The following is a 13371-nucleotide window of genomic DNA, read 5'->3' as shown; positions in this document are numbered from 1 at the left end:
AATTTTATTTCAAATTCAGTGGAAAATTTTGTTTAGTAAAATATCTTTTAGCAGTTTTAACGAAATGATTTTTTGACAAGAATAATCTTGAAATTTAATAATTAATTTCACAAAGCGTACGTGAAAATGTGTTACATATGAGGCGTGTAGGATGTAGAGCATTTCTTTATTCTCTTCTATTTTTTGATGCAAACAACACGAGGCGTAAACAAACAAAAAAGATATTGTAGACATTAACTGTAGCCTTTGCTAATTACCATGTAGGACAATTTTTATCGATCCAGAGATTTTTTCGAACGCGAAATATCGTGACACAAATGAAATCAGATAGAAACTGTAGAAAGATATAAAATAACTGATTATAAGTATATAGAGCGATGATAGATAGAGAGAAATAGAAATAAATAATTAAGTAAAATAAAATATAATAATTATAATAATAAAAAATGAAATAAGAAAAAATAATATAGAATAATATAAAATAATGGAAAGAGAAATAATAAAATTTTATAAAAATGTAAATTTTTTTTTACAATTCAATATGTCGATGAATATAAAAGAATTTAAATTTAAAATAAGTCAATATTTATGCATATATGTTTATCTATATATATATATATATATATATATATATATATATATATATATATATAATATGTTAAATAACTAAAATAAAATTTGTTAAATATAAAAATGAAATTAAACATATTTAGTGAGTTTATAATATCTCAAATTGTTAGTGAAATATTAATCAAGTCTTTTTGGTAAATCCACGATTACATGATTTTATAAAATTACCGGTTTTATAAAATTACGGGTGATTTTATAAAATTACAGGTAATTCTATAAGATTACAAGTGATTATATAAAATAAAGATTGATTGTATCTTTATATTTATTATATAAGATTATAGCCTGCAATTCTACGAAATTACTAAAGAAATTCTGTACTATCACCAAATTGAGTATTCTTTCATATATCATAACATATTTTATTCAATACAAGTCATGGAAATTCTAATATGTACATATAAATGTGATTACGGATATAATATAATACAATAATATGAGCAATCATTCATCATTTTTGATAATACGTGTAATCTTTGAATATTATTCGAAATCCTCATATATTATAATTCGCTATCAGAATCGACATGCTGATCTTACTGAATTGCGATATGTCTTATTAAGGGTACTTCTATTACATTGATAATTCTTTGATCAAGTTGATTTTCTCTTCACGAGAGATGATCATTTAAAGCAAAGCTCCCTTATTTTGATGTTTTTAAAGAAAAAATTGACTGAAAATTGAAAAAAAAATCAACTCGAGAGAAATGTACTTACAATTAGTAAGCAATACCTTTATCTAATAAAAAATGAATGATTATATAATGCCGATTGATTATATAATATACTATTTTCAATAATCGTTAGTAATCTCTGATAGAGTTTTCTATATTTATTTGAGATCTTCGTGATATACAATAGATAGCGAGTAAAAGTAGTCGGACATTATTATTATATGTGATGCTTGAGGGTCGATCTCGAGAAGATTGTCCATTTGACGATTATCATCGAACGATATCCGAATAAAAACGAATGGCCGAGGGATATTGCGTCATGTCGCCCCGAAATTCCTAAGGGTGTAGTAACGCGGAAAGGAGGTGAGTCGGACGGTTATATAGGGAGTCGCGATCGATAGGGAAAAGTAGCGTATGCCGCCGTGATCTCCGGAGATTTGCAGCGAGAGAGCTTGAGGGTTGTGTGCAACCACCTCGAAGCGGAAGAAGGGTGGTTCCCCGGTGTGTGTCAAGTGCCTTCTCTCCAGATATAACACGATGGCACGACGACATATCACAATAGACCGACGACGATAGCGAAAGACCAAAAGTCAGCCATTTTTAAATTTAACTCTTTAACGCAAGGTGACAGAGAGAGGAAAACGCTAGATTTTAATGACGAAAGAGATTGTAGGCAGTATGTATGCGTATCGAAAATTTTTAAACAAAATTATTTAAAGATTTATTTATATTTGATCTCTGTATATTTTTAATTTAACTCTTAATTGTGTTTCTTTTAAGCGGAGAACACATATACATGTTTGAAGTAAAAAAAATTAAAATTTCACTTTTTTTGATTGGTTTCCAATTTTCGCTTTTATTATGGGCTTTTAGCGTGCGATAAACATTCATTGTTTATAATTAATAAATGTTATATTGTTGAACGGTTATTGCTGTTTTACGAAATACATGTTGTGTACAGAATTTCGAAAAAAATATAATATAATTATGTTATATTTATTAAATCTTTTATAAACAGATCTTTTATAAACACACGAAATATTGAGTGAAAAATGAAATTCATATGGAATATAAATAACGCTTTTTTTAATACAAGAAATGTAAATTGTAATATAATTATAAAATATAAATTAAATAACTAAATAATAAATAAAATACATAAAAATAAATCAGATATAATTAATATTATGCACACGCTCTAAAAGAGATTAAATAAATAATTTTTATATTAATCTTATTTATTTCAAAAAGCATATCCCATTTTTGTGTAATGTAAAAAAATATAGAGGAATATAGAGGAGGGATATATAGATAAAAATAAATAATAACTCTAATAAAATGTAAGATTTCTGTCCGAAAAGTGTAACGATAAAATATTAACAACAATTCCGAAATATGGACGTTTCTTGCCGAAGTATTTTTCCGTGTAATCGCGGAAACACACTCAATCGCTTCTCACAATAGTTGGTGAGAAATTCCCTACGGGCATTGAAGAAGTTCAATAATTCGATAGAGAACTGAGAAAGAAAAGTGCAGAAAAATGTTTCACGATAACTTCAAATCAATTCGGAAGTCATCAAGATTACGATAGGAAAAAGATGAATCCTCCCGGGAATATATTCGGTTTTAGTTAGATTTCATTCCAATCCCGTATACATATTCTGAATTTCGCCGCTCCTTCAGAATCTCTTTGATCTTTTGCTAGTGATGCATGTCAAAGTAAATCGTGACAATCTGTAATTCAATTTGTTCGTTTTATTTGATAGAATTCATCGGTATTCAACAATATTGTCCCATTAAACATATCGGTATTCAACAATATTATCCCATTAAACATTTACGGTATTCTAATAATTTCCAGATATTTCGGGAGAATAATTAATTTGCAATTAAAAAATGAAATGCAACTCTTTGTGGAATTTCAAAATATGATTTACTTTCAAAATATGAGATTTGTTTCAATAAAATTCACGATGCATTCAAGAGTCATAAAAAATAATATTTTCCCCTTTTTTTATCTATATATATTAAAGATTTACCAAAAAAGTTACTTATATTCCACACAGAATGTTTGTCATATTTTTTATTATAAATGTTTATATTATTTCAGAATAATTAATATTCGACCAGATGACAGAATAGTACTAATGCTACGAAGAAATAAAGTAATTAACAGCTTTCAATTCATCATTTTTAATTATTATTATGTTCGTGTGTGATAGGATGAATTTTTTTTGTCCATCAAACAAGCAATGAAATTGATTTCTTGTCGTTGATCCGGCGTAGTGATATTGTCCCGCTACCCATCACGCGGCTATCAATTTTTCTATTTTCGAATCGGCTGTCCGCGTTCCTATTACTTCGCCAAATAATATAAACCAATATTTTATTTTTCCCTTTCCTCGTCTGGCCTCATTAAGAGGCAAATCCTTGACCCACTTTCTCCCTTGCTTCTACTCTGATAAGCTTTTTTGACTCTATTTGTCGCTGTTCATCTGACACGTCTCGGAGTGTCACTACTCGTACATTTTCTAGGGACAAATTGAATTGGTGATACAGCACGAACGTAGACTTAATTTTGTTAATATCACTTTAGACGAGAGATGTTTATATGATACAAGATGTGAATTCAAGACGTGCCCACGAACAGAAGTTGTATTTATAATTTTATATACATGCGCTTATATAATTTTATACGTGTACGTAAGTAAATGTAAGCATTTGGAACAAAAAATCATTCACGGCTGTTAGCTATATACTACAATGTATTAACCGCATTTGCGCTACATCACGTCATCGATTATATTTTATCGATCTGACGCAGAGTCCGTTGCATGAAAAATCACTTTAAATAAATAAAGGCGTAGGCTATTGCATGAAAAGTAGGCAAGAGAAATCAAGTATCGATCTGTAGGAGTTACGTTTCATTGCTCATTGTTAGAGAAAGAAAAACGGAGGGGAGAGAGATAAAAGTTTTAAAGGAATTGAATAGTACGACGGTCAATGAAAGAATATCTCGATGTGTAAAGAATTCTAGCCATTCACATGGGAAGAAGAGAAAAAAGCTTGACCTTAACCGGTAGTCGTTCTATTCTTAGCCGCTGCAGCTAATGCACTATTACGAGACACAGTTTGATTTTCATCGACCGTAAATGTGTATGAAAAAGCAATGCTCGAAAATAAATTATGCTGGAATAAAATTTGCCTAGAACAACATGTATATTTAAAATGAAAAATTTTACTTGCAATATCATAAAGCTTGAAATTTCCCTTAATTTTATTTAGATCTATCACTTTTTTTCACACACACACACTTCAAAATAAAATATTTATATCATGGGGAAATAAAGATTTCAAATAATTTCAGCCTGCTTTAGAATCTGTTCAGAATTGACTTATAATTTCCATATACAAATGAAAAGAAGTTTTATTCGATGAAAAAAATAATGAGTAGACTTAATAAATTTCTAAGAGGATAATTTATTTTTAGCTTTATAGAATTGCGACGTCTTAATATGGAGCTATTCGATATAGTTATTTCTATCGTTCCTCGAATCGAGCCTCAATAATGGCATCCAAGGGAAATCGTATAACGTGAATCAAGAAAAATTGAGAAGAGAAGAATTCCTTTCTCCTGCAAGTCTGTAAACCTATTCTTTTCTTCTCGATGGAAACAATTTCGATGTCAGGTACATGTAGGTCACCCCAACAGAAAAAGAGATATATTTTGTTTCTTTTTTCCCATCGCAATATATATTTACTGCATTTTACCACCGCAAATTATAGGCGCATAATTGAGAAACCTATTCTCTTCTTTTTTTCTTCATATATATATATATATATATATATATATATATATATATATTATAATTATAAAAAATTGCAAAAAATGACTAAATTATAATATATATATATTATAATTTAGTCATTTTTTGCAATTTTTTTTTCGATACATAAAATTTGAAAAGGATTGTAAAGGATTAATACTTATATACATATAATCTATTTATACACTCTTAATTCATATAAATTATATATAATTATATATAATTATATATAATTAATATATAAATAATTTCCACATTATATATATTTATTATTAATAATAATTATACATTTTGTTTAACGAATATTTGTTTTGATGCAGGTACATCATTACGGCGCTATGCGCCTCGTGCAAAAGCGGCGATATGGTGGTGGCGATTGTGTTTTGGGTAGGCTACTTCAACAGCGCTCTTAATCCGCTCATCTACGCGTACTTCAACCGCGAGTTCCGCGCGGCCTTTCGCAAGACCCTCGAGAGCTGCTGCCGCGCGTTTGGCCCGGTGCACGACCTGCGCCAGGTACATCGCAAACAGGACCTCGTGCACAGTAACGCCTCATCCGAGCTGCACGTCAACAATCAGCTGCGCAACAGCGAGATGACTAATGTCCACATCGAAGCGTGCATTTAAACGAATCGCGTGGATCCGACGAGGTGACGTAAAAGTAATGGACTTCTCGCGAGCACAAAAGAAAATAAGTAGGACACTGGCAGGTAGGATGGACGAATTCGCAGGATATATCAAGCCGATCAAAAACATTTAATAATGTTTAACATTACAATAACGTAATCATATTTTTTCGTATAAAAATATTTGAAAGGGAAATTAATGGAAGATATAAAGGGAGGATTTAGCTCTTTTATAAGAGGAAATTTAATGTGAAACGGATTCAATTTTTTTCCCACAAATAATAAGTACCTTTCTTATATTGATTACAAAACGACAAATTTTTTGATCAATTTAATATTAGGAGGATTTAAGGCTGTATTCATTATTGTTACTGTATCTTCGTTTTCCTTACGATCTCCTCTGACTATCTCAGATAAAATTCAGAAAATCCAGGGATAAGGAAGTGTAAAGAAAAAAATAAATAAATTAATAAAAAAGTAAATATTTGAAGAATTTTGATGTATATATAGAATAAATTGCGTTTGTAGTTTGACAATTATTACAACAATTATTATTTATTCCTATAATAACTAAATATTAATTCTTTAATTTATATAATTTTTAAAATTCCATCGAGGATTAAATTTTATTATCAATTAAAATTGTATTAAAAATAAATCTTTGTAAAATTCGTGATAATATTTTTGAGAGAATATTAAAAAAAACGAGGTATTAAATCTGCTATTATACATATTGTTTTTAAATTTTGGTACGCGTTTATATCGGACTTAAAGAATCTGCTATATGAAAAGATTAAGATTGCTCAAAAATCATCAGAAGATTTATCATGAAAACCAAGACTGTTCAAAAATTCGAAAAAGTTCATAATTAAAATTAAGATTGCTCTCAATTCTCGTCATTAAAATTAAGATCGCGAATGTGCGATATCTACATATTCGCAAGTACTTGACGTAAGCAATTTGCAAGAGAAAAATATTCATAGTCCCAAGGAAAACGTGAGTAGAGTATGTACGCTATGCTCGTGCCTGTTTCGTCCTGTGACCGACCTATTTTAAGGGACATATTTGCCGCTAGTCCCCAAGGGTCTATTTCTGTCCAGGCAGCGTTCTATCAGGTCCGTAAATAAGACTCCTGTCCGTCGGCAGATTGATGTTCCGATTCAACAGTAATATTTTAGCGGTGGTCCGATAACGTCGGAATGAACTTTCGAACCAACATTCGATTTGTTCGCAATACTTCTATTTCGTCGCGTGATTTGGCATTGTATATTTTTACAATTACAACAAATTTAATTTCTATCCTACATGAAATTAACTGAAATACTACGATTTAAAATAGAATCATTAAAATTCGAAAACCACTGCGAAAAGATCATTATTTTAAAAATTGTATTATTCAAATAATTATTTTCGCTCTTAATTATTTATATTTTAATAAATTTAAAAAAAAAGATTAATCTTGGCAAGAATCTATATATGTATCGAAGATTTTTGTTGAAAAAAGAAATTATTTCAAGGTTGATAGAGAAATTTACAAGGAAACATATGAAAGAATTATTTCAAAAAATCTTGAGATCGTCCTATAGACGCTGTCCCATAATTGGAGGAGAAACGAAGGGAGAAACGAAGAGATGAGAAAGACCAAGAAGAAAGGTGGGAAGATAAAGCCATTTTACTCGTTTAGGGGATCACTTTGTATATAATTGCGCTGCAGCAGCGCGTTTCGTTCTAATCAAAGAGATTTATAATAATGAGACCTTAAACGAGATATCATTGTAAATACGAATCTGGGTATCTTTAGACTCGAGTAACTTCGTGTATAAATGTTGAACCCGTATCATCCCTTTCGCAAGACAAATCGTTTTATTGAAATAAATAGATTTACAAAGGCACTTCGTTAAACAGAATCACTGAAATGCCAAAAAATAAGAAGCAGAGAATATATATATACACACAGTATATCTACATGTACAGCAATAGAATGTAAGAATGTTGCTGTTACGTTGCTCGTCGATTGTTAATATATAATGATATAATTTATTGTATATTGTTTATTTATTATGATGAATGTAGTAAATATTCGATATCCATTCTAGCCTTAATTCTTGGAAAAACTCAAAAGAAAAGCGGAGGAATTATGCGTTATATTCATAGGTGCGTCAGCCATATTATATAATTCCGTTTTCAAAATTTTTGTGTTTTAGAAAATGATAAAGGCGTAAAAAATTATAAATAGAATAAATCAATTTATTTTAGAAATGTCTCTTTGCTTATTAGAATTCTTATATTTTCCATAGAAATTATAACAAATAAATTTCGGAAATCTATTTTGGAGCCAATTACCAACATCTCTATTTTTGACAAAACATAAGAAAGCATTTAGTAATATTAGTAATAAATTAAATAATTAATAAAATAAAATAGAACGAAGGAAATATTATCTCGCAAAACGCTCTTCAAGATTTCATAATTCATTTTTGATCTTCTTCTTCTTCTTCATTTTTGATGTTCTTTATAATTAAACGCTTTTTTCCCAGGATGAGGAACTTTTATATTGATTCTCAGAATATGTAATTTTATTATATTAAAAAAACAATGACGCGCGCAATAATCACGAGTGAGTTATTGCGATTGCGTCACGATGAACGCATGAATTATTTTTCAATGCTTTTTGCTTCTTTTCCTTTCCTTATTAGTTATTTTTAAAGTGTCGGCTGACAGATCAAAGAAAACGGCACACATATAGTTATGTATACTTCAGAGTGCAGAACAATCACTAACGTAAGAAGATCGAGCGATGGACGATATATCGATATCATATTTTTTCACGCGATTGCAAATTTTGCAGAAATTAACAATTTGTAGAAATTATTTCAATTATATAAAGATAATATTTCAATTTAAGATAAATTTTTTAAAAAATTATTTATATATTCCTTTGTATTACATTACCTTTAACAACAGATAATGTCGTGTATATTAATAAAGATCAATTTCAGTGAATTTAAACAGTTTTCAATTTCTTTTTTCTTTCCAATTTACGATCGTTGGAATATAAAATCACTACAAAATCGTTCGCCGGCTCGATCCACTCGTATATCACGTATCTGTTAGGCTACGTATAAAGGCGGCTAGTGCCCTTCTAATGTAACGTAATGTGCAATGTTGTAAATTGATGTTTACGAGACATTTCCGTCGTAAAAGCGGCTGCTGTAAACAACTGGTGCGGGCAAACAGATCTTTTAATGAAAAAAGCGATATAAAATCGATTACAGGCGATCCATAATTTACGAAAAAAAGTTACTGAAAAAAAGTTACATATTTAAAAAAAGAGATATATAAGAGATATATTAAAAATGTATAAAAATTTTATGTTATATATATTTGATACACATATTTAAATTATTGATCGTCTGAAATTTAATCTGAAACAAAAAGACATTCTTCACGAAAAGGAACACGTAGTATTTTAATGACAATAGTGCGAATGAGAGAATTTATTATAAGTTTTATGGGCGCATGATTTTCGTAAACTTCAGATTGATACCTAGATAATTTTGCGAGAGATTGTGGTTATTTTGGATGCGTGGTCATATATACGTGCGGCAGAATTTGTAGGTTGTATAACTATATTTACTGTAATGTGGTTTCATGGATCGTGTTGTCTAATGATGGGGAGACTAATTTATCATGAGATTATTATATCCCATTAATTTGCGGCGAACATTACCAGATATTATACAAAGTAATGCAATAAGAAAGGTGAATATGTATCCTCATTTCTTTTCCTATATTTATATACATATAATTTAATTATTATATATATTTATTAGATTGAAATATGTTTATTAAATGACATCAAAGTTATTTTTTTGGTATATCTCAAATAATTTGTAGGCTATATGTTAATTATAATATGTTAAGTTAATACATATTTATTTTTACAGATTTGTGTATATTTGCAATAATTCGGTATTAATTATTTCTTAATTTTTAATTCTTAATAATTTGATATACTTCAAACAATTTAAATTCGTTAATATATGCATGTATATATATCTTAAAAAAATACATTAATACATATATTTTATATTTCTTTTTAAAATTTATATCCTACTTTTATACTTTACTATTTGTATACTCTTATTAATGTGATAAAATCTATTATAATATATATGTATATATATATATTTTAATTATGATGTATATAATTTAGTTATCGATGCTAATTATTTGTACATATTTATTTATTATCAATTATGTATAATTGTCATTAATAGTAATGATAATTTGAATCAAAAGTTACTTACGTGACTATGCATCCATCATAATGGAAATCTAATGCATAACATATTTGCACAATAGTGCATTTTTAAATGCCACAATGAAAAAATACGCATATATGTGTACGAGATAAGATCTTTATCGTATCGTGTGGGAATGTATAGAGAATGCAAATATATTGTAATGACTGTGTGTTTGAAGATGTGGATCTGTGTAGAAAATTAATAACAATGTTTTAAAAAAACTTCTATATTTCTTTCGATTTCCTGGTTGCCTCTATAAAATCCGCAATCATATACTTCTATATAATTTTTATAATATAAATTTGTTCTAAAAATAATAATCTCTCACGCTTTTGTTTAAATTTAAATTATACTCGTAACTTTCTTTTTTAATTTTAATTAAATTTCAATCTTTTTCCTACAAAATATATTATTATATCGCGTAAGCTATTTTTATGCAAATAAATCCACGTCGGAAAATCCAACAATAACTTGATATAAAGAGCGAAGAAAATAAACTGAACCGCTTCATGCTAAACGCGTATGTATACGATGTGATATCAAATTTCTTTAAAATTAAAAAATCTCTTAATTTATTCATAAATATATAAAACTTAATAATTAAAACTTAAAAGTCATATAGGCACAATATAATAAAATATTTAGAAATAAAATATTTAAATGTAAAAAATTTCATTTACAGAAAGAAATTATGTATAAGTATTAACTATAATTATATTATAATATATATGCTATAATTGTATTATAATATAATTGCTATAATTGTATTATAATATAATTTAATATTTTTAAAATTTTATTATTTGAGTTTATATGAAATATATTTCTTCTCATATTTTTAATAGAATTTTCCGAAAAATACAGATTTTGTAATTATATACTTATTTAATAGCGACTGATTTTAATAGCAATTTGATTCTATGCAACATTCTAAATGTTTATGCTTGTAAAGCATAAAATGCAACATCTCATTTTAGAAAGCTTGTCAAGATTTCATGGGTAGTCAAACTGCGACACCTGCTTAGCATCCGGGACAATAGGTTCCTCTTGCTATTGTTGCAGTATGCACGCAACTACTGCATTGAGAGGAATATACTTTATATTCGAACTATATATTCGTATTATTATAGAATTTTCGAATACGCATAAATTGACATTATTTACCTTCCTCTCCAATAAATCGAAATCTAAAGAATAAATCGTAACAATTTCTTTTAATCTAATATTTTTCTCATATATTATTAATATCAAATATAACAAATACACATAACATAATACATAATACAGATTTATTATAAAAATAAAGTTATTATATTTATCTATTGATAAATTAATTATATTTATCTATTAATAATAATCTATTTATTAATTATATTTATCTATTAATAATAACTCTGTAAAAACTTCAGTAAATATTTTACAGTAAAAAAGTGAAACAAAATGTTTGATATTTTATTCTACAAAAATATGACAGAATGAAATATGAAATATCTTATAAAAAAACTCTAGATTCCTTTATTTTTATGTGAAGCATTCCAAAATTCATCAAATATTTCTTTAATGTAATGATAGATTCTTTAGCCAATGTAATTAATAAAATTAATTTATAATTAGCTAATAAAATATAGATAAAAATAAAATTTATAAAAAACAAAAATTTAATAATTTTATACAATTACGAATTATTAGTAGATGTTTGCTAATAGCTTTAATTTGAAATTATACAACGGAAAATATTCGAAGTTGTTTCTTCCACGAAGTTGATAAAAGATCTAAAGTTGCTGAAAATACATATTTTACAGTCTGAATTTTATTGAAGTCAGAAAGAGAGAAAAGTTATAAAACTTCATAAAATATAAAGAGGGATGAGCCATATAAATAAAACAAGTTTCGAAGAGTTAAGTTTTGCACATTATATAGTTCTCGTGTTTTTTATATATATTGTTCAGTTTAAATGCAATATTCCTTTTTCGAGTCCTTTAATATAATATCGATGCGATTTTGATTTTATATTTCTTTTTGAAATTTTTTAATATTAAATTATTATATTATATATACATTATATTATTGGAGAGAGATTATATTATTAGTATTAAAAAAGTAAAGAAAATTTCTTCAAATGAAAGAGAGGAAGAGAAGAAGAGACGTAAATAATACAAAATTTTTGTATGATTCTTTCAAAAATGAAATGTGAAATATAAAGTAAAATAAAATATCAAAAAATATAATAAACAATAACAACTGTCAAGATCATCGAATTTTCAATTTCTATGAAATAAACAAAAGTTTATCATTGCTGTCTAAAATATTATATTGTATGCATTGTAATATGTATATTCGTTATTCGATTCTCTTTTACAAACGCAAATTATTAATTATACAAATCGCGAATATAACGAGGGGGCGCATCTTTATAATAACAGAACCGATAATTAATGTAGAAATGAAACTGGGTTAATATAATATCGTTTTCGAAGCAAGTCAAATGTTTGCCTCCCGATCCATGTACCATCGTCAAACGTCGGAATGTTCTCAAAGATGCTATCTCGTCGACGTAGATAGACGTGTAACACGGTAGAATATTCTCCATCCCCATGTTGGTGAAGGAGATTCAATTAAATCGTTCTCTCAAGGAAACACAACCCAAGTCCATTCCAAGTCTTCATTGATATATGTGCGAACACTTCTCTCATCTTATACATAAAATTCATTTCTTCTTTGATAACTTTAAAAATGTAATTCTTTCTTTTATGACTCACAACAATATTCTTATTTGTTAATAAACTGTTCTTTTCTATGTGTAAATTCTAAAATCTATCATGCCTAAATTTGTAATTTTCTTTCTTTAGAAAAATATATATATATTTGAAAATTATTATTGATAGAGCCTCACGAGAGAAATTTCTCCTTTTCGAATAATTTCTAGGAGGCTGAGTTTCTTTTTCCTTTTTTTTTCATCTTTCTTTTTTTAATTTCAAAAATATAATTTTATTCTGTTTTAATAATTAAACGAAATCTAATTGTTTATTTGTATTCAGTTGTGTTTCTCTTCATTTTTAAAGAAAAATATATTGTATTTGAAAATTATTATTGATAGAGCCTCACGAGAGAAATTTCTCCCTTTCGAATAATTTCTAGGAGGCTGAGTTTCCTTTTCCTTTTTTTTTCATCTTTATCTCTTCGGAAAGCGAGATCGGGGAATGTGGGACACGCACCCGGTGCCGCCGCTGTCCCGGTTTCGATACTAGTTCTTGTTTTTTCCAGCTCGTCCCAGGGATAGCTTTTCGCAACGCGAGTAGTTGCGTTC

The 13371-nt window shown here is 27.8% G+C and overlaps 1 protein-coding gene and 1 long non-coding RNA gene across 5 annotated transcripts in view; one reads left to right on the top strand and one right to left on the bottom strand.

The window, feature by feature from the left end:
• Window positions 1–10006, top strand: part of LOC145968515 (octopamine receptor beta-1R) — a 56991-nt gene extending 46985 nt beyond the window's left edge. Inside the window, exon 5 of the mRNA XM_083094042.1 lies at window positions 5452–10006. Within this exon, the coding sequence (XP_082950168.1) occupies window positions 5452–5758 (307 nt within the window). The 3' untranslated portion in view covers window positions 5759–10006. The remainder of the gene's footprint in view (window positions 1–5451) is intronic.
• The window catches only part of LOC145968516 (uncharacterized), a 185570-nt gene that overhangs the window by 28030 nt on the left and 144169 nt on the right, over window positions 1–13371 (bottom strand). The window lies entirely within an intron of this gene.

Source organism: Camponotus vicinus, unplaced genomic scaffold, assembly GCF_025532165.1.
Source record: "Camponotus vicinus isolate PSW18456_S1 unplaced genomic scaffold, iyCamVici1.0 SCAF_3, whole genome shotgun sequence".
NCBI lineage: Eukaryota > Metazoa > Arthropoda > Insecta > Hymenoptera > Formicidae > Camponotus > Camponotus vicinus.
This window is presented reverse-complemented; position numbering and strand designations above follow the sequence as displayed.